Source organism: Nicotiana tabacum, chromosome 2 (genome assembly GCF_000715075.1).
Source record: "Nicotiana tabacum cultivar K326 chromosome 2, ASM71507v2, whole genome shotgun sequence".
NCBI classification, from domain to species: domain Eukaryota; kingdom Viridiplantae; phylum Streptophyta; class Magnoliopsida; order Solanales; family Solanaceae; genus Nicotiana; species Nicotiana tabacum.
This window is the reverse complement of record NC_134081.1, coordinates 109,840,018-109,865,372: the sequence shown is the minus strand read 5'-3', so window position 1 is coordinate 109,865,372 and position 25,355 is coordinate 109,840,018. Positions and strand designations below refer to the sequence as shown.

Below are 25,355 nucleotides of genomic sequence, written 5' to 3'. Positions count from 1 at the left end.
AACAAGTAGACCATACGAACCCTATAGGCATGTTTTCTACCCTTTCATGCAAAACATTAGAGTATACCCATTTCCCCGATTTCAATAACACCCCCAATTGTTTATTACAAAATTATTACAGACCTAATGATGAATGTGATTACAACATATTATACAAGCAATAGCAGTAGGCCACAGTGGGCCCAAAAGGAAATACCCAACATTGCCTGGGCCTTCAACAACTCTCACATAACATACTCAGATTCCCAACAGGGAACTATATTCATCAGCACAACCCAAAAACCATAAGAGAACTCAAGCCAAACCAAACAGCCCTAGATTGATCAATATTGCCCGGACATCGAATCACTCAAACCAACCAGTTTACATATATTCAGTGGACAGTAGAAACAAAGACCTGAGTGTCAGAGATAGCCCAGGTCTCAAATAGTAAAGAGAGTGCCTAGAAGACCCCAAATCCTAGTGTGTGAGAGTTCACAAGGGTCTCAAATGGACCCCTAGCAGTGCTCACACTAGGGTGGTCAATAGAGAAGTCTTAGTGGCCTTGGCTTTCAGCCGGCCAAGAGTGATATATTTAAAATATTGTAGGTAACAAATGAGACTGGAGGGAATAGTGATCAAGAGTTCAAAATTTGAAGAGGTGCATTTGTATTTTTTAGAAAGCAGACATGACAAGGGTGACATACAAGCAAAGAGAATCACAAAACTCAAGAGCAGGTTGTTATCACAAATTAAAACACTTAGCATATTTGGCAGAAATCATTTTTTTTGCGAAAGACAAGGGCATCAAAGTTTTTGACATTACAAGATTGACATACAAAGATGCATAGTACAAAACGAGTCTGAAGTAGAGCATTAACTTGAAGTATTAGAACCTAGGGGGCCCAAATCATGTTAAGTATCCATCACAATATCAAAAGACAGACATGTTAACTTACATCATGAAGCTAAACAATATCAAACATGGTAAGGAAACACAAGTTAAGATAGCTACTATAAAGGTTCAAATAATTACTAAAGGATATGAGATTCAGCAAACAAAGACATGATGGTGTGTCAAAACTAGCAGGGGAGTGGATCATAGTTAACAGCAAACATATTACAGATGCGAGTTAGGCATTACAGGAATGCATAACAGAGTAGGAAAAACAAACTCATGTCAAACTGCAAATATAGACATTCAGGTATCAACACATTAAGCTTAAGAGGGTCTAAATTATTTAGGTAAAACATATTTAAATAACCTATCTCATAACTGGTAGCTTTATTTAAAATCAAATGCTAAAGAGGTTCAAGACAAGTGCAAAACTAACATAGTTGCACACAAAAATAGCCCAGAACACATTAGGTCACTAATTTCAGAGGTAAGAGTATGCAAATCGTGAACACAAAAGAACAAAATTGTAAAAGCCAAAAGACTTACCCGTTATCAGTTGACAAAAATAGATAACAGGAAAGAACCAACTCCACAATACTTTGAATATCAATCAAAGAGCGAGAACCCAGAATCTTAGTGCGTCAGGGTTCCCAAGGGCTTCGAATGAACTCCGGGCAGTGCTCGCACCAAGAAAAGTTGAAAAGTCAAAATCCGGTAGCCTTGGCTTTCAGCCAGCCAAGAAGCATAGTATAGAACAAGAGAATAATAGAACAATAGAGTAATAACTCCAATTTTTAGTGAAAGTCTAGCGATTCCGGCCTGCCTCAAAGGGGGATGGGGAGGGGTTTATATAGCAGTCAAAAATCAAGCAAGCACATAAGGAAATAGAGTAAATTAAGCAACAAATAAGGGAAGACAACATGCAAATTAATTTGAAATTGATTTAAGAGAGAAATCCGGTAAACCCTAGCTTTTTAGGGAAAGTGTAAATCAGCAGAAATCCAAACAAAATCGGACTCACACAGTGTAGAATCAGACGTGTGTAGACAAAATACGGTCGAGATTCAAGAAATAGGACTCATTCGGACAGAATCAGAGAGGAAGTACTTGCCATGTTTAGGCAAGTACCAAGTAACACCATAATCTTGTAAGTAACAACGAGATAACGCATAAAAGGCAAATAAATCATAGAGGGAATCCATGATTTACTCGAATTTGGAGAAGATTGGGGAGGCAACAATTAGGGTTTGTGAGGAGAAGATGATAAGTAGGGATTTTAGCCTATTAATTGCTCTCTTTTACTTGTGTTTTGGGCCAAAAATGCGTGAAAGTATTCCCGAAAACTAACTTAATATGCTTTCTTGCAGGGATTGTTCAAAATAAGCCAAAGGAGACATAATCAACTCATAAAGGAGTCAAAACTTGAATAAAAACCAAGACTGGGCCAAGAGGTATGGAACGCGGACCGCGACAAAAAAGTGCGGCCGCAAAAGTATCAATGCGGACGCGGCCATTATTTCGAGGTCCGTGATTTGAAGAATCAGAAATGGTTTTTTGGGCACAAACATGAACGCGGACTGCGACAAAGAAGATGCGGCCGCGAAAGTACCAGCACGGCCGTGATGGGAATTCCGCGGACCGCGGTTGCTAAGGTTCAGAGAGTCCATAATTCAAGAAAAAATGAGAAGGGCGGTCCGCGTCAAAGTTACGTGGCCGTGGTGGAAATTACGCGGTCCGTGAAACAAGGTTCAACCCAGGTCCAGATGTGAAGAAACACGGACCGCGATTAGAATTGTGAGACCGCAAAAGTAAGTGTGCGGTCGTGATCAGAATTATGCGGCCGCGAAACTTTCGAAGGGGTATTTTTGTCCGAAAATTTCAGCTTAGTATAAATAGATATTTTTGTCAATTTTAGGTTATGTTATGTTTTTGCTGAGTACGTGAAACGTCTAGGTTTTCCCTTTTGGGCAATTTTGTACAAGATTTACCTTATAACATTAGATTTTCATCTTTTAATTTAGTATTATGGATTATATCTTCTCTTTATCTTTGATTTCTGCTATTATTATGAGTAGCTAGACCCATAGCTAGGGTTGTGACCCAACCCTAGTGTGGGTATTTAATGGGTCCTGAATTTTAGGGCTTGATTGTTTATGGGTTACTGATATTTAGCCTAGTTCATGCTAGAATTGTAGAATTAGTGGTTGCAAACACTGATTCATGCCTTTGCTTAGGCTCTTCTTGAGAAAGAGGGACTAAGTCTAGGAAAACTAGGCTAACAAGGAATTGGGGTGAACTCAAGAAATTAATAGCCCCAATAAAAGGGTTAAACCTAGAGCCCAAATCTCTCAAGTATCCTCTGCTCATCATTGGCCATAATGGGGATCACCTGGGCCTGAGCAGTTGCAACCAGCTGGACTGATGGTGCCCCCGATATCTGAAGTCCCTGCACTACCTTCTCTGGAGTACAGGAAACTGGGGTATGAGTACCTCCCCTATCCAGAGAAGTGGCAGGTGTGGCCTAAGCCGAAACCACCTGAGCAAGGCCAGTGCAAACTGTCAATATCTGGGCCAAATCCTCCTGAAGGTCTCGAATAACAATAGGCACAGCTGGTGCCTGAGCTAGTCCTGTCGGCTCAGCTATATTTGGAATCTGCTCCTGAGCTGGAGCAACTGGTGGTGCTACAGGTGCTGCTCCAACTGCTGTATGAGCTACACCTCGACCACTACCTCAGCCCCCGCCTCTACCACGGCCCCCGCCTCTCGCGGCCCTAACTGGTGGCATTGGTATGAGCTACACCTTGACCACTACCTCAGCCCCCGCCTCTACCACGGCCCCTGCCTCTCGGGGCCCTAACTGGTGGCACTAGTAGCTGACTGTCCAATTCCGGTAGTATGTGTCCTAACCATATGTGAGAGAATATATTAATAGAACTTTAGTTCCCGGAATCAACAAATTCTCACGACAGAGTACAAGAAGGTTAAATTTTCCTAAGGGTTTGGCAGTCTCTCGAAGATAAGTACAGATGTCTCTGTACCGATCCGCAAGACTCTACTAAACCTGCTCATGACTCGTGAGACCTATGTACCCTAGGCTCTGATACCAACTTGTCACGACCCAAAATCTCACCTGTCGTGATGGCGCCTATATAAATACTAGGCAAGCCGACAACCTCAATGAACCACAATTTCTCTTAAGTTTGAAACATAATTTAAATCCAGTGGAAAAATCTCACAAATACATATATAAATACACTCCCAAAACCCGGTGTCACTGAGTACATGAGCATCTAAATGAATACAAAGTCTGACTGATTAAAAACATTGTCTGAAAATATAAAACAGTACAATAATTGAAAGGAAGAGAAACAAGTTTAGCGGACTCCAAGCAGCTACCTTGATATTCTCCAACTAGTAACACACTGAGGTCTAACAGTCGCCATAACCGGAAGTACCTGAATCAGCACACGAGGTGTAGAGTGTAGTATGAGTACAACCAACACAATAAGTAACAAGACTAACCTTTGGGCTGAAAGTAGTGACGAGCTCAGCAGGTACAGTCCAGTATAGAAATAACAGTACAGAAATGTAGGCATGCTTTCAAGTTCAACAGTTAAACTCAGTACTGTATATGGCCAATCCAACCCAGGAAAAAATCAACCCCATATATATATACATCAACTGTCTGTCAGTGACTCAGTACCGTATAAGGCCAATCCAGCCCTGTATATGGCCACTCCAGCCCAAGGAAATTCCACATCATATATATATACATCAACTGACAGTCAGTCACTCAGTACCGTATAAGGTCAATCCATCCCTGGGGTAATTTATCCCCAAATGTAAATGATTTGGATAAGATCCATGTCCAAGGAAATTCATCACAAATATAAATAAGTAAGGCAAGTCTATGCCCTAGGAAGTCCATCCCGAATATAAATCATCTACACTCATTGTGGGGGGTGCAGACTCCAGAGAGGCTCTTTCAGCCCAAGCGTGATGTAAAGTCGATATGTCCTGCTACAGGCGGGCAGCCCCGATCCATATAATGATAAAAACCTATAAGGCCTGCTGCAGGCGGGCAGCCCCGTTCCATATAATAATAATATATATAAAGCCGATATGGCATGCTGTAGGCGGGCAGCCCTATTCCCATAAATATCCTTACATTTATGAACACGACTTAGTATGAAATATACATTTTTAAAATAATTAAATTTAACAGCGACCCGACCCTGTGGGTCCCAAAATATCGGCACTTAGCCTAATCATGATAAGTAATACAATTCTCAGCACAATTTCCTAACACATGGCGAATATGCTAATAATAACATGATTCTTAAATTTTACAACTTCACAGGATTTATTCAAGTCACAATTTCTATGGTGCACGTCCACACGCTCGTCACCTATCGTGTGTGTCTCCTCTAAACAATTTATATAACACCAAATTCGGGGATTTCAAACCCTCAAACCCAAGTTTAGAAGTGTTACTTACCTCAAACTGTGTAATTTCTTACTCCGCTATACATCTGCCTGCGAATCTGCCTCCGAACGCCTTGAATATAGTCACAATTAATTCGTTTCAGTTAGTACAGATCATTAGAATTAATTCCATATGAAAATACTAATTTTCCAACAAAATCTGAAATTTAACTCAAAATTAGCTCGTCGGGCCCACGTCTCGGAACCTGACAGAAGTTACAAAATATGAACGCCCATTCAACCACGAGTCTAACCATACAAATTTTACCAAATTCTGACATCAACTCGACCCTTAAATTTTCAAATTAAACCAAGAGGGTTTTCTAAATTTTCTAACTCAATTCACCAATTAAATGTTAAAAACAACTATAGATTCAGGTAATTTAACCAATATTGAGTTAATAACACTTACCACGTTGTTTTTCTTGAAAATCTGCCGAAAATCGCCTCTTCCCGAGCTCCAATTTGTCAAAAATGGAAAATGGGACGAAGTCTCATTTTCACAACTTAAAGTTTCTGTCCAGGCGTTTCTTCTTCGCAAACGCGGAAGCTTCCTCGCGTTCGCGAACCATAAAATTTTGCTGCCCTGATTTCCTCCTTCGCGAACACGAGCCCGATCTCGCAAATGCGAAGACCAAATTCCCCCCAGACCAGCTTTCCCTTCCACGAACGCATGCCCCCGGTCGCGAACGCATAACTTTTTCCCTCGACCCTTTATTGAACGCGTGCCCTCGGTCGCGAACGTGAAGCACAAAATGGCCAGTCCAAATTTCCTCTTCGCGAACGCGAGACTCCCCTCACGAACGTGATGAAGGGAACCAGATACAGGGATCAGAAAATGGCAGCAACTATTTAAGTCTAAATTTCGATCCGTTAACTATCTGAAACTCACCCGAGGCCCCCAAGACCTTAACTAAATACACCAACAAGTCCCAAACATCATACGAACTTAGTCGAAACCTTAAATCACATCAAACAATACTAAAATTGCAAATCACACCCCAATTTAAGCTTAACGAAACTAACGAATTCCAACTTCTACATTCGATGCCGAAACCTATCAATTCAATTCCGATTGAGCTCCAATTTTGCACACAAGTCATAAATGACATAATGGAAATAGAATATTTTTAGAACTGGATTCCGACTCCGATATTAAAAAGTCAACTCCCCAGTCAAACTTCCAAACTTAAATATCTATTTTAGCCATTTCAAACCTAATTTAGCTATGGGCTTCCAAATAATTTTTCGGACATGATCCTAATTCTAAAATCACAATACGGAGCTATTGGAATTATAAAAACTTTATTCCGGGATCGTTTACACATAGGTCGACATCCAGCCAACCTTTTCAACTTAAGTTTTAAACTTTAGAACTAAGTGTTCCTATTCATTTCAAGACCTCATCGGACCTGGCTCTATTACTCAGGCAAGTCACATAACCACTGTAAAGCATAAACTGAGCAGTAAATAGGGAAACAAGGTTGTAATACTCAAAACAGTCGGTCGGATCGTTACAGCGAAAGGAGAAAGAAGAGGACAAAGTCCATCAGGTTCTCATGGGTTTAAATGAGGTCTATGTGGGTGTTAGAAGCAATTTGTTGTTGATGCGTCCTTTACCATATCTGACTGTGTTTATAATATGCTTCTACAAGATGAAAAATAAAGGCAAGTCAGTATAAATCCTCAGTTTCACCCTCAATCTTCTTCCTTCAATGTCAATTCTAATAATGTCAAGATTACTCAACCTCAGTCACAACAAAGACAGTATAATCAAAGGGTGGTATTTGATCAACCTAAATCTGGTCTCTTCTATAAATATTGTAAGAAGTCAGGGCACTTGATTGATAATTGCTACAAACTCAATGGATTTCCTTCAAACTTTAAATTCACTAAAGGCAAAAAGACAACTGCAAATGTAGCTGTAGAATCTGACTTCTCTTCTTCTCAGAATGTTTCTACCAATTCTATGTCAAATCCCACTCCAAATCAGGTTGATCGAGGATCCGTGGTACATGGATTGGCACAGCAGCAATATGCTCAATTGATATCCTTGCTTCAACAGACTCATGTTTCTGATTCTGGACCTCAACTCAACACTTTAAGTTCTGCTAATTTTGTTGGTACTTTACTGTCTAAGAATGTTGTTTATAGTTTTAATTCTTCTTTGCTGAGTAAATCAGATTCTTTAACCTGGATAGTTGACTCTGGTGCATCTGACCATATATGACATCTAATAAAGACTATCTCATTAACATCACACCTTGGCATAATAGACTTGTTCATGTTCCTTTTGTTAAAATGAAGAGCATTTCTGAAATTTCCTCCAATATTTCTTCCACACAATCATTTCCTTGTACAATTTTTCCTATGGCTAGGGAAACTAGACTGTTATTTCCTGAAAGTTCCATTCACACTTCCAAACATTTCCAACTTATTCATGTTGACACTTGGGGACCATACCATACTCCTACTTATTCTGGTTTTAGATATTTTCTCACCATTGGTGATGATTTCTTTAGAAGCACTTGGACTCATCTCATGTGGTCTAAAAGTAATGCATTTTCCTTGCTTAAAGATTTTGTTGTTATGGTAAAGACTCAATTTCGTGTTACAATACAGAACATTAGATCTGATAATGCATTAGAATTAGGCTCTAGTCTTGTTGTTATTTCTTTTTTCTCTGAAAATGGGATTATTCATCAGACTAGTTGTCCCAACACCCCTCAACAAAATGGTGTAGTAGAAATAAAACATAGAACATTACTTGAAGACTCTAGGGCTTTACTGTTTCAGTCCAAAGTTCCTATAAGGTTTTGGGGGGGATTGTCTATTAATATCTACCTATATTATCAACACACTTCCTTCCAGATTACTCAACAATAAATCTCTTTATGAGTGGTTGTATGGTAAAGCACCAAGTTACTCTCACCTTAGAACTTTTCGGTGCCTTTGCTATGTGTCACGACCCAAAATCACAACTGTCGTGATGGCGCCTATCTCAATACTAGGCAAGCCGACAATCTCAATAAACCACCATATTTTTGAAGTTTGAAAACATAACATTGAATTTCATAGAAAATCTCACAATTTCTGACATAAAAATACATTCTCAAAACCAGGTGTCACTGAGTATATGAGCATCTAATATGAATAAAAAGTCTGACTGATAAAACATTTTCTGAAATATATAGAACAGTATAATAACTTAAGAAAAGAGAGACAAGGTCAGCGGACACCGAGCAGCTACCTTGATAGTCTCTAACAGATAAATCCTCAAATCTGGCAACCGACGTTTCTGGAAGTACCTGGATCTGCACACGAGGTGCAGAGTGTAGTATGAGTACAACCAACTCAATAAGTAATAAAACTAACCTCTGGGCTGAAAGTAGTGACGAGCTCTGTAGGTACAGTCCAGTATAAATAATAACAATACATAAATGTAGGCATGCTTTCAAGTTCAACAGTTGCTTTCAGTACAAATAAAACAGATTAATTATGAAAAATACGAGGAATATGACATCTCTGTATCTACATGCCAATGTACATACTGTATGTGATGCACCTTAATGAAAACTCTGTGTACTCACAATCTAAAATACTCAATCATTCAGTTCTGTATATGGCCAATCCAGCCCAGGGAAGATCCATCCCAAAATATATATGTATATCCATCAACTGACAGTCAGTCACTCAGTACTGTATAAGGCCAATCCAGTCGAGGGGAATATCCATCCCCAAAATTATTGATATTTTGGACAAGATCCATGTCCAGGGAAAATCCATCCCTCAATATAAATATTCCGGGAAAGATCTATGCTCATGGAAGATCCATCCCTCAATATATATATCTATGGCAAGATCCATGCCCAGGGAAGATCCATCCCAGATATATATATATATATCAACTATGCTCATATATATCACAACTATGCTCACTGTGGGGGTGCAGACTCCGGAGGGGCTCCTTCAGCCCAAGCGCTATAATAGCCCGATCCATACATAAATAAATAAACATAACTATCAATCAGAATCTCCAGTTTCTCGGGCTCTCAATAACATGAAGAATCAACCCGACAAGATGATATGAAGTATAATTGAATGACAATAGAGACTGTGATATGATATGCAAGTGATAGATGTGAGTGAGTACAAAATTATAAATTTAACAAATATTTCAACAAAAATACGACCCATGTGGGTCCCAAAATATATCGGCGTGTAGCCAAATCGTGATCTTTAATATGAGTCTCAGCTCAATTTCTCTAACACGAAGAGGATGTGCGGATAATGACATTTATTTAATTATGCAACTCCACGGAATCAATTAGGTCATAATTCCTATGAAGCACGCTCACACGCCCATCACCTAGTGTGCGAGTCATCTCCAAACAATTCATACAACATGTAATTTAGGGATTCATACCCTCAAAATCAAGTTTAGAAGTGTTACTTACCTCAAACCGCGTAATTTTTTACTCTGCTATGCCCTTTCCTCACAAATTGGTCACCGAAAGTCTCGTATCTAGCCATAATTAATTCGATTCAGTCAATGCAAATTATAGAAAATTAATTTCATATGAAAATATAAATTTTTCAATAAAATCCGAAATTGCACTCAAAAATTGCTCGTGGGGCCCACGTCTTGGAACCCGACAAAATTTACAAAATATGAACGCCCATCCAACCACGAGTCCAACCATATAAATTTCACCAAATTTCGACATCAACTCGATCCTCAAATCTTCAATTAAAGTCTATGAAGATTTCTACCATTTTCAACCCAATCTTTACCCATTTGAACTCAACAATCTTTCCACAACCTTATTGTTATGTGTATGTATAATTGATACTCTTACACCCAAGAATCATACTCTTAATCTCCCATCTTTTACCCCAAAAATTGAAATTGAAGAATTGGGGGAAGAGATTCTTACCTCTTTAAAGTCCTAGCATGATCCTTGTGAAATCTTCAAGCCTTGAACAAGAATTGATGAACAATTAACTAAGTCTTCACTTTCTCTATCTAAGCACTCTCTAAAATATCATATAAAACCCTTCAAAATGATCCCCAATAGTATTTTATAAGAATGGGGTCGGGTTTATAAAACCAAAAAAATAAAGCTCTGAAACACACTCTGCAGTCACATATGCGATCGCAGAATTGATATACGGTCCGCATATCGGCTGCAAAAATTGGTGCCCAAAATTGGGGGTCACTTGCCTGGGTCTGCAGTAGTTATGCGGCCTGCAGACCCGTTATGTGATCGTAAATTGTACCGTAGACTTGTTCTGCGGTCGCATAATGTACCGCATAACTTCCATCCGAAAATTCCAAGTTGATTCTGCGATAGGTTTTGCGGTCCGCGAAACGATTATGCGGTCGCATAATTGACCACACAATGGTCCTCAAACTTGGCTCATTTCTGCTTCACTCTACAACCATTATACGGTCCACAGAGTGATTCTGCGACCGCATAGTGGACCGCAAAAATGTCCTCTTCTGCCAAAAATTTTTCTTTACTCCTCAGTGCATTGTTCAATCCAAAAAGTCTGAGCTGCGACGAGCTTGCAAGCCGTGAGAAATTTATATAACCTTTGTACTAATTAATCTACCTCGGCACCACAAAACCTTAATGTCCTTAGCAAAATTTCTCAGGGGTCGTTATACATAAGTCAACATCCGGTCAACCTTTTCAACTTAAATTCTAAACCTTGGAGCTAAGTATTCCAAATCATTCCAAAACCTCACCGGACCCGAACCAATTACCCTCAGCAAGTCACATAATAACTGTAAATCATAATTTGAGCAGTAAATGGGGAACGGGATTATAATAGTCAAAATGATTGGTCGGGTCCTTATACTATGCCACTGTTCTAATTCCCCAAAGATATAAATTCAACCCTAGAGTTTTTCCTTGTATGTTTCTTGGTTACCCTTTTGCTAAAAAGGGATACAAATTGTATAATTTGCAGACTAAACAATGTTTCATTTCTAAAGATGTGGTATTTCATGAACACCATTTTCCTTTTTCCTCTAATTTATCTTTCCTTGATTCCTCTAAGTATTCTTTACCACCTGCATCACAATCTACACCTCCTGCTACTAATTCTGATCCTATTTCTGATGTTCCTGGTGTTGCATCACAATCCCTACCTTTTGATACTACTTCTGATCCTATTCCTGTTACTGGTCCTGGTCCTGCCTCTAATCCCGGTACTAGTCCTGCTCATTCTCCTGCTCCTGTCCTACCTGCGTTTGTTCCTGAGGTTCCTCTTTCTCCTATTTCTTTCAATCCTGATATCAATCCTTCTATTGTACCTGCTGCCTCTCCTGATATAACCTCTTCTTCCTTACATCCTTTAAGAAAATTCAATAGAGTTCATTCTCATCCCTCATATCTGAAGGATTATGTTTACCAACTTCCCTCTTCTCTCTCTTATTCTGTTACTCAGCATGGACACTTTGAACCTTACACATATTCCCAGGCAGCTCATATCTCAGCCTGACAAGATGCCATGAGGAAAGAATTTGATGCTCTAGAAGCAAACCACACTTGGGATATTGTTGAGCTACCACAGGGTAAGAATCCCATTGGGTGGAATGGGTCTATAAAATTAAGTATAAGGATGATGGTAGTGTAGAAAGATTCAAAGCTAGGCTTGTTATTCGAGGGGATACACAAGTTGAGGGGGTGGACTTTAATGAAACTCTTTCTCCTGTGATGAAATTATCTATTGTTAAATGCCTTATTGTTGTTGTTGTTGTTAAGAAAAAGTGGTATTTATTTTAACTTGATGTTAATAATGCATTCGTTCATGGTGATTTAGATGAAGAGGTCTAAATGAAGCTGCCTCAGGGCCTTTCTCTTTCATCTGCTCCTTCTACTTCTACTTCTGCTCCCTTGGTTACAAACCAAGGAAGTCTCTTTATGGGTTGAGGCAAGCTTCAAGACAATAGTATACTAAATTGTCTCATGCTCTTTGCTATATAGGGTACACTCATTCCCTTAATGACTATTCTTTATTCATTAAAGGGTCCCATGGTCATCTAGTCATTCTAGCAGTGTATGTTGATGACATAATCCTCACAGGTGATGATTTGCATAAGATTGCTTCTTTGAAATATTTTCTGGACAATGAATTTAAGATTAACGATTTGGGGTCCTTACACTATTTTTTGGGTATTGAAGTCAATGTTTTACCTGGGGGTGTTGTCCTTAATCAAAAGAAGTTTGTTATTGATTTGTTAAAAGATTTTAATTGTTCTAAAGTGAGTCATGTGGTTAGCCCTTTGGAATTTCATAACAAATTACATGCTGATGTTGGTGATGTTCTGCCTAATCTAGAAAAGTATAGGAGTCTTGTTGGCAAGCTACTTTTTCTAACACACACAAGACCCGATATTTCTTTTGGGGTTCAATACTTAAGTCAATTTTTGAAGACCCCTAGACTTCCTCATATAGTTGTTGCCCTTCACTAGCTTCGATACCTCAAGGGTAATACTGATGTTGGTTTGTTTTATTCTGATTCTTCTGATCTTTCCATGAATGCCTACTCAGACAGTGATTGGGCTGCCACTGGTTTATGCATTTTTTTGGGTGAAAGTCTAAGAAGCAACCAGTGGTTTCTTTGTCTTCCGCTGAAGCTGAATATCGTGCTGTGTGCAAAGTAGTTGCTAAATTAACATGGTTATCCAGGTTGTTGCATGATATTGTTATTCCTGTTTCATATCTTATTTATGTTTTTGTGACAATTTGGCAGCCATTCACATAGCCAGGAATCTGATATTTCACGAGCGCACCAAACACATAGAGGTGGATTGTCACTTCATTCGGACTAAGTTGCTTGAAGGGATGATTCAGTTACATCATGTACCTACTACTCAAAAACATGCTGATGTATTCACCAAACCATTGCCTGGTGCACTCCATCATTCATTCCTGGGCAAGTTGAAGGTGTTATTCAGCTTGAAGGAGGTGTTGGACTATCTGCGTATTTGGCCTCAGGCCCAAAGTCAAGAACATGAAAGCTTGGCCTCCGGGCCAATACATATTTATTTGTGCCAGAATATTTTCTTTATAGAATAGCCTTTCCTTTTCTTTTAGTTTGAGTTGTGGAGTGATGTTTTGTATATGGTATTGGACCGGATTACCGGGTATGTATATAAAGAAAAAGGCTCAAATCTAATGAGTTGACCGACTTATTTCATTTTTTATTTCCTCTGTTGGTGTCAATCTTCTCTGATGAGAAGCTTCTCGAACCCTAACCTCCATTAATGAATTCTTCAATCTCATCTGATTTTGCAAGTTAACAATTATACACTAATATTGTATAGACTCTCATCAACTGCAGATTTGGGAAAAAAGAAGAAGAGGAAATCTCGAAAACAAAAAAAGAGAAGAAGATAGATCAGATCTTCAACCACCCACATACCCCAACTCCTCGTCTCTCAATTGCGTAAAGACCCAATTATACTGGCAAAAAAAGGCTCTTCGTAGTCTCTTATACTTCCTCCATTAAGCTTCTTCGCCTTCTAAGCAATGGCTATGAATCTTCGTAAACCCTAGATTTGGTGTAGTTTCTAGCGAAAGAATCTTGCGGCAGTTGGAAGGAGATGGGTGGCGGTTGTGTACCAGGGGAGAAAGAGGAATATTAAGTGTAAGAATGAGATATAAGAAGATTAGAGTATTTTGATAGTTGGCTACAAAAAGTAAAGTCTGAGACTAAATGTTTAAATCAGGTTAGTTAAAAGAGAATAGGGCTATTTTTAGTTTAGTATTAATATGGGTTGTTAATCTAGTTAATTGTTCTATAAAAAAAGTGGGATAGCTAATCAGACGGGATATCCATGTTGATCTCATCCTGATAATCACACGAACCCTTAGAACCAGTTATTTAACAACAACAATAACAACAACAACAACAACAACAACAACAACAAACCCAGTATATTCTCATAAGTGCGGGTCCGAGCAGGATAGTGTGTACGCAGGTCTTACCCTTACCTAATGAAGGTAGAAGTTATTTCCAATGGACTCTCGACTCATAAAAGGTGAGAAAGAAAGAAGACTAGAGGAGAAGAAAAAGAAAGAATATGAAGAGAGAAGAAAAAGAGGAATAAAAGAATAAATAGTTCCAAATAGTAACAAGAGGGGACGATAACTGAAGTGAACTAAACAACATGATGTAATATAGATCTAAGAATATGAAAGTACATGAGCTACTAATACTACTGAGTACTGAATAGAAAAGGAAAAACTTTCAACAATCTACTGACTTTCTACCATAACCTGGTGTTTTTGAACATTTTACTCGTATATTTGTTTTTTTAGATAATTTGTTAAATCATTGTTGACCCTAATATTACTTAAATTGAAATTTGGAAAAATTGGCTTATGTTTCGTTCTTTAAACATCAAATTATAAAGTGTAAAAGACAAAAATTACTATAAATTTAACAAGATTTTAAAAAAAATGTCACCCCTTCCCTCACAAGTCACATGGACTACACTATGTGTTTTTAGGTAAACTTGAGTGATTCTCTTATTACAAGAATATTTAGTAACTTTAGTGCGATGAGTTGAATTATTATCCATTAAATTAACCGCTAATATTATACAATCATGAATTTACATTACTCTAGAATTAATCCAAGACCGAAATTAAAGCAAAAGAGAAGAAAAGCAACTTGATGCATATATCATGTAGTAGTCCGAAGTTCTTTGCTAGCTATTCATTTGGAATAATTGGAACCATGGAAAAAAAAACTTAACACATCAAAGAAACAAGAAAGGCTCTTTTCTGGAGTCAGTTGATTCAGAATCAGCATCTCTCCTTCTACTTCTCTGTCCCAAAGTAAAAACCGTAGGCAAAATCACCTCCGACGAAGTTCCGACCAGAAACCGTCGCGTCAAGCTCCGGCAAACACCGCAAAGAAGGCACCTTACATGTCTCTGAGCCAAGAAATTAGCCCCATGAACCCATTTGTCGCATTTCCAGCAAAGATAAGCATCGTCGGCTTGACAATAAACAGAAGCTTCTGAACTACACAGCTCACAATAAATTTTAGAGCCAATATTTGCCTTTCCCTCTTTCAGGCAATAAGTTTTTAGTGTACTATCCTCTTCACCTTCGTTTCTTCCTTGACACATTTTTAAGTCTTGTAATTTGAAGAAAATAGAGATGCCACAAATTGTGGTTGAGAGTGGCCATTTATAGGAGTTTGTGAATGCAGGGGGTATCTTGTTTCTAAGCATGATTTTCGTGGGGAAAATTGGAATGTGGTTAGAAAGACCATATTGCCACTATAGGACAAAATGGTCATTGTTTAACAATTTTAGACTACTTTTTCATGCACCTTCTTTTTTGGGTTATTTTGTTAGACTTAATTAAGTAATAAATTAAATATATAAGAGTTTTCATTTCAGGAAGAGTATATACTATAGTTAACTCAGACTATTCTACCATATTTTCTGATTTTGTAAAATCAATTTTTTTTTTTGTTTTTCGTTCGAATCTGATATTCACATTGATGTCAGACTAATTCGAATTCATGCAGGTAGTGGCGGATCCAAGATTAAACTTTATGGATTCAACCTATAAGGGTTTTTAGTATTGAATTCTTTATTTTTTTTAAAGCTATGAGTTCGGAGCTACTATTTATTACAATTTTATTAGATTTTTATATATAAATTTATACTCAACATCAAAAATACTGGGTTCAATTGAACCCGGTATTAATATGTTGCAACCCATTAAAGAAAACACTTTTTGGAGGAATTTATCCATTTCACTATACGTTGATGGTATAAAATCAATTATGTTATTTCTTAAGGGTTAATTAAGTAAATTGGCTTAAAATGATCGGGTTTCTCTTAAGAAAAATTAAGGCAAGAAACTTCAAAAGAGGATCTTGGGTATTGCCAGGAAGGGGGGGGGGTAGGGGAAGTAGAATGTTATATGAAATTATGAACCATGATATTTGGTTGATGAGTGGCTACCAAGTCAAATTTTAGATCACTAAAGAAAGAAGAAGAAGAATTGTATGGCCAAGAATTAAAGTCATTAACAGTGGAACCCCACCATCTACTGAGTTTATGGAAATCCTTACCCCTACATCTACAGAAATGATAAAATCTTTTCTTTCTTTTTTTTGGTGATCAAGAATTACTGATTTGACACCTCTTTCTCTGAATTTTGATTCTTTTTCAATTAAGTAGGGCCATTTGTAAAAAAACACAAACGTGCATGGAGCAGAGTGGCGACAGATTGATAGGTCTGTAATCTGAAACTACAAAACCTTTGGCTTGTGAAACAAGTATCTTATTCTGTGGTTGAGACTTGGAATTGCCACATAACAAGTACATCTGGAGAAGTGATTTGGCTCCACTCATGTCTTTCCATAGGCTTTTCTTACTCTGTCTAAAATCTTGAAGTGGTATGAGTTCAATTACCGTGTATAATAAATTTTTTATTTTATCAGATTAAAATAATTTACAAAAACAGATATGACACTCTCTAAAATAAACTTAACTTGATAATATAAATTAAAGTAACTGACTTGTTATAATAAAGTAAAATATATTAATAATGATAAGATTAATTATATCGTAGGAGTGTATACAAGTTAAATCATTTTGATGAGGCTCGCGAACGAGGCTATATCATCAAAAAATTACAGTGTATATATATGTAAATTATTAGATTTTAGAGATATCTAATATATATTGAACACCCTTCGTTGTAGAATTATTTTTACTCTTTTTAAAATATTTTTGGAAAAATTTCTTACTTCGTCTGATGATCATAATTCAGACTTAACTCACGGCTGTCGGACCAAAACCACAGGTGGCTATGAATTCAAGGTTTGGAGTGAACCAAGTGGGCGGTTTATAAAATTTGTGGTTTTGTGAGGCCAGTAAAAGATGAGCTTTTGTTGTTGGACGTGGATTGTGGACGGCATTTTCCTTGACCCAGCTTTTGTTGGGAAAATAATACTTCCGTAATGATTTTAATATCTTTTCACAACCAACATCTGGTTACCATCAGCTCCTCTATTTTTATTCAGTTACTTTAAAAAAGGTCTGGAAAAGACATTGGTTTTGGAAGTTATAGAGAGGATCGTTTGCTTGGAGGTTATGCAGTCATTTTTGTAAGCGATGTTAATATTTAAAAAAGTAAACAAATGAATAAATTACTGTAATGACAACAGTATTATTTTATATATTTATATCCAATATTTTAATTTTATTTATTATTTATACATATTAGATTACAAAAAAAAGTTCGATGAAGTGGTGGTGTTCGTGAAATTAAGGTGCCTACGCTACTGTTTGCAAAATCAATCCTTTACGTGCACTAAATTTTAAATTAATTGTGGATGGTTACATAAATCTTTTATATCCATTCATGTTCATTTCACTCGATACTATAGTAATTTTTCTTTTAAGACAAAGTAAAGGTTCTAGAAATCATATACTTATTCCGAATGGGTAAAATACAATAAAAGAAAGAAAAACTCAATATATTACTATTTAAATGGTAAAATGTTGAAAATTTACGTAATACATCAAAATGCATCATTAATCTTTCAGAGTACAATAACGCTAGTAAAAAAAATGAAAATAGAAGATATGAATTGTAGGGTTTTGGCTTAGTTCCCCACTACAACTCTGTGTTACTGATTTAGTTTAATAAACTTCTACCATCTTGAGGGGGTTAATTTTTAGTTTGTGTTCTAAAAAAACATATGAGATGAAAAGAGGAGATTACTAACTAATGATCCCCAAAGGAAGTTGCTAGAGTTACAAATGATAACAACTAATATATCCTAAATCAATCCTCCATCGTAATCATTAATCGCTGCCAAAAACAACCCATAACATTTGATTTGGTATTTGAGAGAGGAATGAGAGTGAGATCGCGATAAGGAGATGAGAGAGAGGAGTAAACACTACGGAGTATAATTTTTTTTCAACTATACGCTTAAACATCTTTATTATTAAGTTTAACAGTAAAATAGTAACTTATAGTAAGTTGTAATAGCATTATGAGCAATTTCGGATTTGATGAGTATAAGAAACAAAATTCTCAAGGATCAAATCTAAAACAAAAGTAACAAAAATTAAATCATAAAAAGGATCAAATTTATCCACAAATATAAAAGGCTTGAATGTTACACAAAATTTTAAAGAAGGTAGGTTGGCGCAATATTTGAAACTTTAGAGGGCATGTATTATAAATCAAAACTTCAAGGGAGATATGTGAAAGTACCTTAAATAAATGAAATAGTAGCAACTTTTAAAGCTCTTTTGGTTAGTTCATTCACTAAGAATACAGTACATATCAGTGTCCATTGTGGTGTTAAACATATTTATCATGATCGAATCAAGTTGGGGATAACCTTACCAAAATGCGACTACGTATTAGAATCTATAAGGGGATAAATTTTAATAGAAATATTATTGTTTACCCGTAAAACGGTACAATTGAATTTGTTGTGTGGTTTATAGATAAGCGTTTGATCCCAAAATGATAAATAAATTAAATAAAAATGTAAGACTTAGCGTTGAAATCGAAGTAAATAGCAGACAGCCTGGTTCCAGGAACAAGGCTTCTGAAGACAACGATAAGAACAATATTAGACAGAAAATAAAGTATTATTTAGCTTGAGAACAATGTATAGCATAAGTTTTGTCAGAGATCTCCTCTCTACAATGGTTGTTGAAGCTCTTATTTATAGATATACCTTTGGAACAAGATCCTAGGATCAAGCTGCTCTTAAATGACAATAATGGGACCATTGATGAATATGTAACGGCAGGGCATGAATGCCAAAATTCTCTGCAACGGCTATGCATTTAATACTGAAAAATATTCTTCATTAAATGTCATCCGATGACAAACATTCATTCTCCTCCGTTGACTGCGTTCCCTTTGGGATCTACCCGATACCAACCGAAGTTGTTATCCTCGGTTTTGTCTCCCACTCGCTTCATCTTCCGTCTTTCTCCGGCTACATGTATCATGTAATCATTCAAGCATTTAATATAAATCAATTTTACCCAATAAAAATAGTCCCCCTACTATTCGGTGGCACAACTTTGTGTCATCCGAAAGTTGGTGAAGATTTCTTTATTGGCGGGACATTTTCTGAACCCTTCTGAAAAGTTTCTGACATTTGATAAGACGCACGTCTCTTCGCATTTAATACTCCGAACACGTGTTACCCCACGATTTAGCAATATTTTCGCCGGTTTTCGAGATAATCATGGCCACGATTTTAGTCGCCTAGACTTTTACTTATACGCATCATTCTTCTTCTTTCACTTCTAACAACTTCATAAGCTTTCTTAACTTCTTTGCACTTAACTTCCTTTTGCTTTCATCTCTCTTTGATCTTCTTAAAAAATCTCTACCATCTTTTTATCATTATGGCTTCTTCTACTAATTCTTCCAAGAACTCTGGTCTTCTCTTCGGTAGGGCCCGAAGAGGAGCAAAGATAAAGAAGTTGATGTTGATGTTGATCCTCCTACGGTGAGCACCATCATACCTAAACATCTGAACACTGCCAAAGATTTCGAAGAGAAGTTCCTTTCTTAAAACCCTCGAACTTGGGTTGTTGATAAATAACTCTCTTCTATTCGTCCTTCCAGTATTCCTGCTGTGAAGGAGGATTGTGACTGCCATGCCTTAAATATCATTGCTCCCGATCTGGTGGAGCGAGTAACCTTCACTAAGAAGGGTTTCACGTACGTTTATATGTACCCTTTCACTTTGGCCCTATTCTCATTGAGCGGGGGACTTGACCTCGTGATTTTGGAGTTCTGCCACCGATATCAAGTCTGATTGGCATAAGTAGGCCCCTCCGTGTGGCGAACGGTTCATAGTCTACAATAAATGTGCTTGGAAACGAAGGAGCCCCTCACCTTGGCTCATATAATGAACCTCTACTCCCCCAAAATCTTTCGTGGGGGAGTAATAAACTTTAGCAAGCGTGGCCACCATGCTTTTCTTACCAGCATGGATGACGACAATGACCGTGGATGGATGGAGTGATTTGTCGTCATTGCTAGCAGGGACATCATCCCGGCTACAACTCCATCTTTCTCCAAATCCTGGAATCGTTCACATAAGTTCAAAATCTACCTCTTTCTTCGAAAACGATTGTCCCTTGGCATTGTTAACCTTTTTTCTTTCGTTATCTCAACTACTCGGTGGACACCACCAAGAGTTCACGGCCTGAACCGATAGGTTCAGAAGATTCTGGATATCACTATGCCATAGACCCGCCGGTGGAAGTAGTTTCCCCCCAAGTACGGGTAGAGGGCCAAGAACCACGGTAAACTAACTCTTCCTTCGTTCCACCTTTGTACGTAAGAAAATCTGCTAATCCTACCTTTTTATTTAATTCAGGTCTTCCACAGGGTTCTGTTTTCTGCCCTGAGGAGGATGTTTTGGACGATCCCGCAGAGGTTGCGAGGTTGTTACATGAGGCTCACCCGGACTGGTGCCCTCAGGACTGCTTCCGGTGCAGGTGCTTCTTCTTGGAGTCCCCAGCTAGAAAACAAGCAACCAAAAAGGTGGCATTATTCCTCAACCGGGGGTAAAAATAAGAAAATAAAGAAGGCCACACCTGAGCCAGCTACAGCCACTGTGGTCATTGATGATGATGGGGAAGCCAGTGATGAAGAGGCTTCCCTTCAAAGAAGACAATGATCTTTATCATCTCAACAAAATGCTCAATGTGGGGAGCATAGAACCCCAACCGAGGGCTGTGTCCGAGCACTCTAGGGAGAATTTGACTTAGTGGAGAATGTTAATTCTCCCTTTTCGGTCCCAGTTGCTACTTCCGGTTCTATGAAGTCGAGTACTGGGCCTCTTCTGCTTTCGGGTGGTGAGAAACTAACAAACATCATTGCCTCTGCCGCAGCTGTTTCTCAACCTACAACACCATCAACTTCATCTCCCTCCACACCGACCATGCCTTCATCACCAGTAGTTTCTACATCTCTTCCGCTGGCTGCTGATGCCCGAGAGAAGGATGCTAGTCCCCCGACCACAAGAATTTAGGTCACAACTATTCACCCGCTCCTGCAGATCCCCAAGGGAGGAGTAGTATCTCTCTCTCGATTTTAAAGGAGTGTCATCTGTTGTCCAGACCAGTGGAGCTCGCCAATTACCTGAAGTTGCTGGCTTTAGAGAAAGATAAGAAGAAAATACACTCTCTTTTAGGGAAGTGTATGTAAAATAACACTATGCACAATACAGAAGCGGTATTGTACTTGTTCTTTTTACTACTTATTTCTATTCGTTTGTTACAACATGGTTTCTGACTTCGATATTTATTTTATAGGCCAACTTCCTCGCTTCTGAGGGCCTTCAAAGATTGATCCTTGACAAAGAAGGACTTATGTCAGAGCGGGATCAACTATTGGCCGAGATGAACCAACTCGTCATGCGCCTCCCGGTATTAGAAGCGAAGGCTGCTGAAGCGGTAGAGCATGAGGCCCAATTGCAATAGATTGAGCAGGATGTGATGACTCACAGCCAAGAAGCCACTCAGTTGCATGCACAACTTTATGATGCAAAGGCTAAGTGGGATGAATCTGAAGATACTTCTCTTGCTACTACCGAGCACGAGTCTGCCTCCATCGAACGTGCAAATAATTTAGAGGCAGCTTTGAACTCCAAATCTGAAGAGGCTACTGTTTCCGAGGAGAAGCGGGCCTAGATGGAGGATAGGTATAAGAAGATCATGGATTAAAATAAGGTTCACATAACCATAATCTGTGATCTTGATCTTAGCCTTAGTGCTATGAGATCCGAGCAGGATGACCTTTTGACCGAGGTTTATAGGCTTAAAGCAAATTTTCAGCACCAAGGGGATTCCCTCATTATTGAAAAAACATACTATATGTATCATATGAGGAGGAAAACCTTGGAAGAGGCCAAAGAGGGCGTTATTGATATCGATGATGAGATTGCCAAGGCCCGAATGCTGGAGTTAACTGCTCGAGAATGCCTCCCAGCTCAGCCTGATGCAACTGACTCTTCTAGTCCCGGTTTTGAGTTTTCGGGAACCGAGGAGGAACTTGAAGAGAATGATGATGATGGTCAAGATCCTATCCCGACGGCGGATCCTCCTACCTCTCCCGAAGGGTGTAGATGCCTCTCTTCCTCCGAGTTCCGGTGGCGACGAAGTTTAGCCTTTTTGCTTACTTTTCTTTTGTTGTCTTCTTTTGTATCTTTGTATTCATACCGCTTGGCATGTTTAATAAATAATAAGGATCTTTTGTTTAAGTATTGCGCAAAGTTCATTCCTTTTGTGTCGAATTAAGTAAGGCTTTAGGTGTATTTTCTTTGGGTTCCGGGCATAAACTCTTCCAGAACCAACCCTTTACTATAAGGGTTTCAGAAGAGAGGGCCCTCTTATGTATACGGTGCTCTTGAAGAGGACGTCTGCTATTCATTCTAGCACTAGCATTTGATGTTTTTAGTTAAGTTTCAAATGATAAAATCAATTCATCATGTGGACAAGAAACAAGATAAAAATAAAAGAACTTCATTTTATTCCTTCTATCTTCAAAAGTGCATAAGCATTCATTTGCTGAAAGAAAAGAATTTGTCAATATATGTGGCTAATTTGTACAACTTATTTCTACGGGGCTAGCTGAGTAGTCCCTAGTACCGATGAGACATTATTATTCCCAGGTCTCGTAGTCCCGGTTCTCGTGGCAATCAAGTTGCCGTATTCTCATATTATTTCCCCCAGTGTTCGAATGCGAAGAATGAGAACTGGAGCATTGGAAGTCTTGCTCCTTTGAGGAAAAACACTTATGAACGGTTGGATAATATTTGATTTGATGGAAAGCTTCGTTTCTCGTTAAGAACTTTACCATCTAGCCAAAGATTATCTAACCATCCCCTAGTGGCTTGTTATTTCAGTGCCTTGTCATTTAAAGGTCTTAACTTTGCTGACGATGCTTCTTTCGTAGTATGCTTTCCGTTGCTGCCAAGTTGAAAACCTTTCTAGAAAAAACCAATTTGGGACAAAAATTGGGCGAACGGAAAATGAGTGCAGCACATACTTTCAGTATAAGCAGGATCCATCAGTAGCAATACCTTTTGAGGTGAGTCACATTCCAGTTGCTTGGAAATTTGATTCTGTCTTGTTCTCTAGTTCGTATAACCCTTTTCCGGTGACAGTTGAAACCCGATAGGGGTCTTCCTACGTCAGACCTAGCTTTCCTGCATTGAGCTCCCGGGTATTCTGAGTCACTTTTCTCAAAACCAAGTCTCCCACTTTAAAAAAATGGAGATTGACCCTCCAGTTATAGTATCTTTCCATCCTTTATTTCTGAGCCACCATTCTTATATACGGCAAGTCCCTGCATTCGCCAAGCAGCTCTAGTTTGACCAGAAATGCCTCATTATTTGCTTTTTCGTCCGCCTGGAAGTACCGCAAATTAGGTTCTCCTACTTCCATCGGGATTAGAGCTTCTCACCGTATACAAGAGAGAAGGGTGTCTCTCCCGTGCTTGACTTGGCCATTGTTCGGTATGCCCAAAGTACTCCCGGTAACTCTTCGGGCCACTTGCCTTTGTCTTCTTCCAACCTTTTTGAGGTTTTGAATGATCACCTTATTGGTTGACTCTACCTACCCATTTTCACTCGGGTGGTATGGTAAAGATGTGACTCTTTTAATTTTCGGGTCTTCAAGAAATTTTGTAACCTTGGAGCCTATGAATTATGGTCTATTGTCGCAGGCAATCTCCTTCGATATTCTGAACAGACAAATTATATTTTCCCACTGGAAATCAACTATTTCATGTTCACCGATCTTTTGGTAGGGACCTGCCTCAACCCATTTAGTGAAGTAATCAGTCAAAATTAAAAGAAATCTTACCTTCCCAGGACCCGGTGGCAGCGACCCAACTATATCTATCCCCCATTTTATGAATGGCCATGGGGACAGTACCGAATGCAATAGTTCTGACGGTTGATGAACCAACAGCGCATGGCGTTGACACTTGTCGCATTTCTGAATGAATGCCTTCGTGTCATATTCCATCCGTAGCGAGCTGCTTTTGTGCAGAGTGCCCGGGATGCCTTCGGGTCCTCGGCCAGCTTGTCATGTTTAAGGTAATCGATAAACTCATTCCTTCAGTCCCAGACTAGGTTGGTTGTATTTACTTCACAATAGCCGTCCACATCTAATACCGAATGCATGAGCTGCACGGCAGTACCAGAATCTGATCCCTTCATCTCTGTGTACGACCCAAAATTAGCCAATGCATCTACTTCTACATTTTCTTCTCTCGGGATATGGGTGATCGACCACTCCCTGAACCATGTGAGAAAAGTTTAAACCTTAATCACATATTGTTGCATGTGTTCCTCCTTTGTGTCAAAGATGCCATAAACTTAGTTTACCACCAGTTGCGAATCACATTTCATTTCTATGACCTCGGAACCAAGTCCCCGGCCCAATTCGAGTCCTGCAATTAATGCTTTATACTCGGCTTCATTGTTAGTCAAGGGAATAATTTTTAGGGCTTGCCTAAGGGTTTCTCCCGAGTGCGTGATTAAGACCACCCCGAGCCCGGACCCTTTCACAATGGAAGCTCCATCCGGGAATAAGGTCAAAACTCCTGATGTCGTTTCCGACACCATCACCACTTCTTTTGAGACCAAAGGTAGTAGCCCAAGACTGAAATGGGCCACGAAGTCGGCCAAAAATTGTGATTTGATTACAGTCCTGGGCTTATGCTCAATATCAAATTTTCTAATTTTAACTGCCCATTTGGCCAGCCGACTTGAAAACTCAGGTTTGTGAAGCACATTCCGCAGGGAAAGAATTGTCACAATGACTATTGGGTGGTACTGAAAATAAGGCCTAAGCTTTCGAGAGGCGACTACAAGAGCTAAGGCCAGTTTTTGAAGGTGCGGATAACGAGTTTACGCTCCCGACAAAATTTTGCTAACATAA

The 25,355-nt window shown here is 38.7% G+C and overlaps 1 protein-coding gene across 1 annotated transcript; it reads right to left on the bottom strand.

The window, feature by feature from the left end:
• Positions 1–15,140: 15,140 nt before the first annotated feature.
• Positions 15,141–15,515, bottom strand: LOC107779164 (B-box domain protein 30-like). Its single transcript, XM_016599525.1, has one exon. The coding sequence runs from the start codon at positions 15,513–15,515 to the stop codon at positions 15,141–15,143; it is 375 nt and encodes a 124-aa protein (XP_016455011.1).
• Between the last annotated feature and the right edge of the window lie 9,840 nt (positions 15,516–25,355).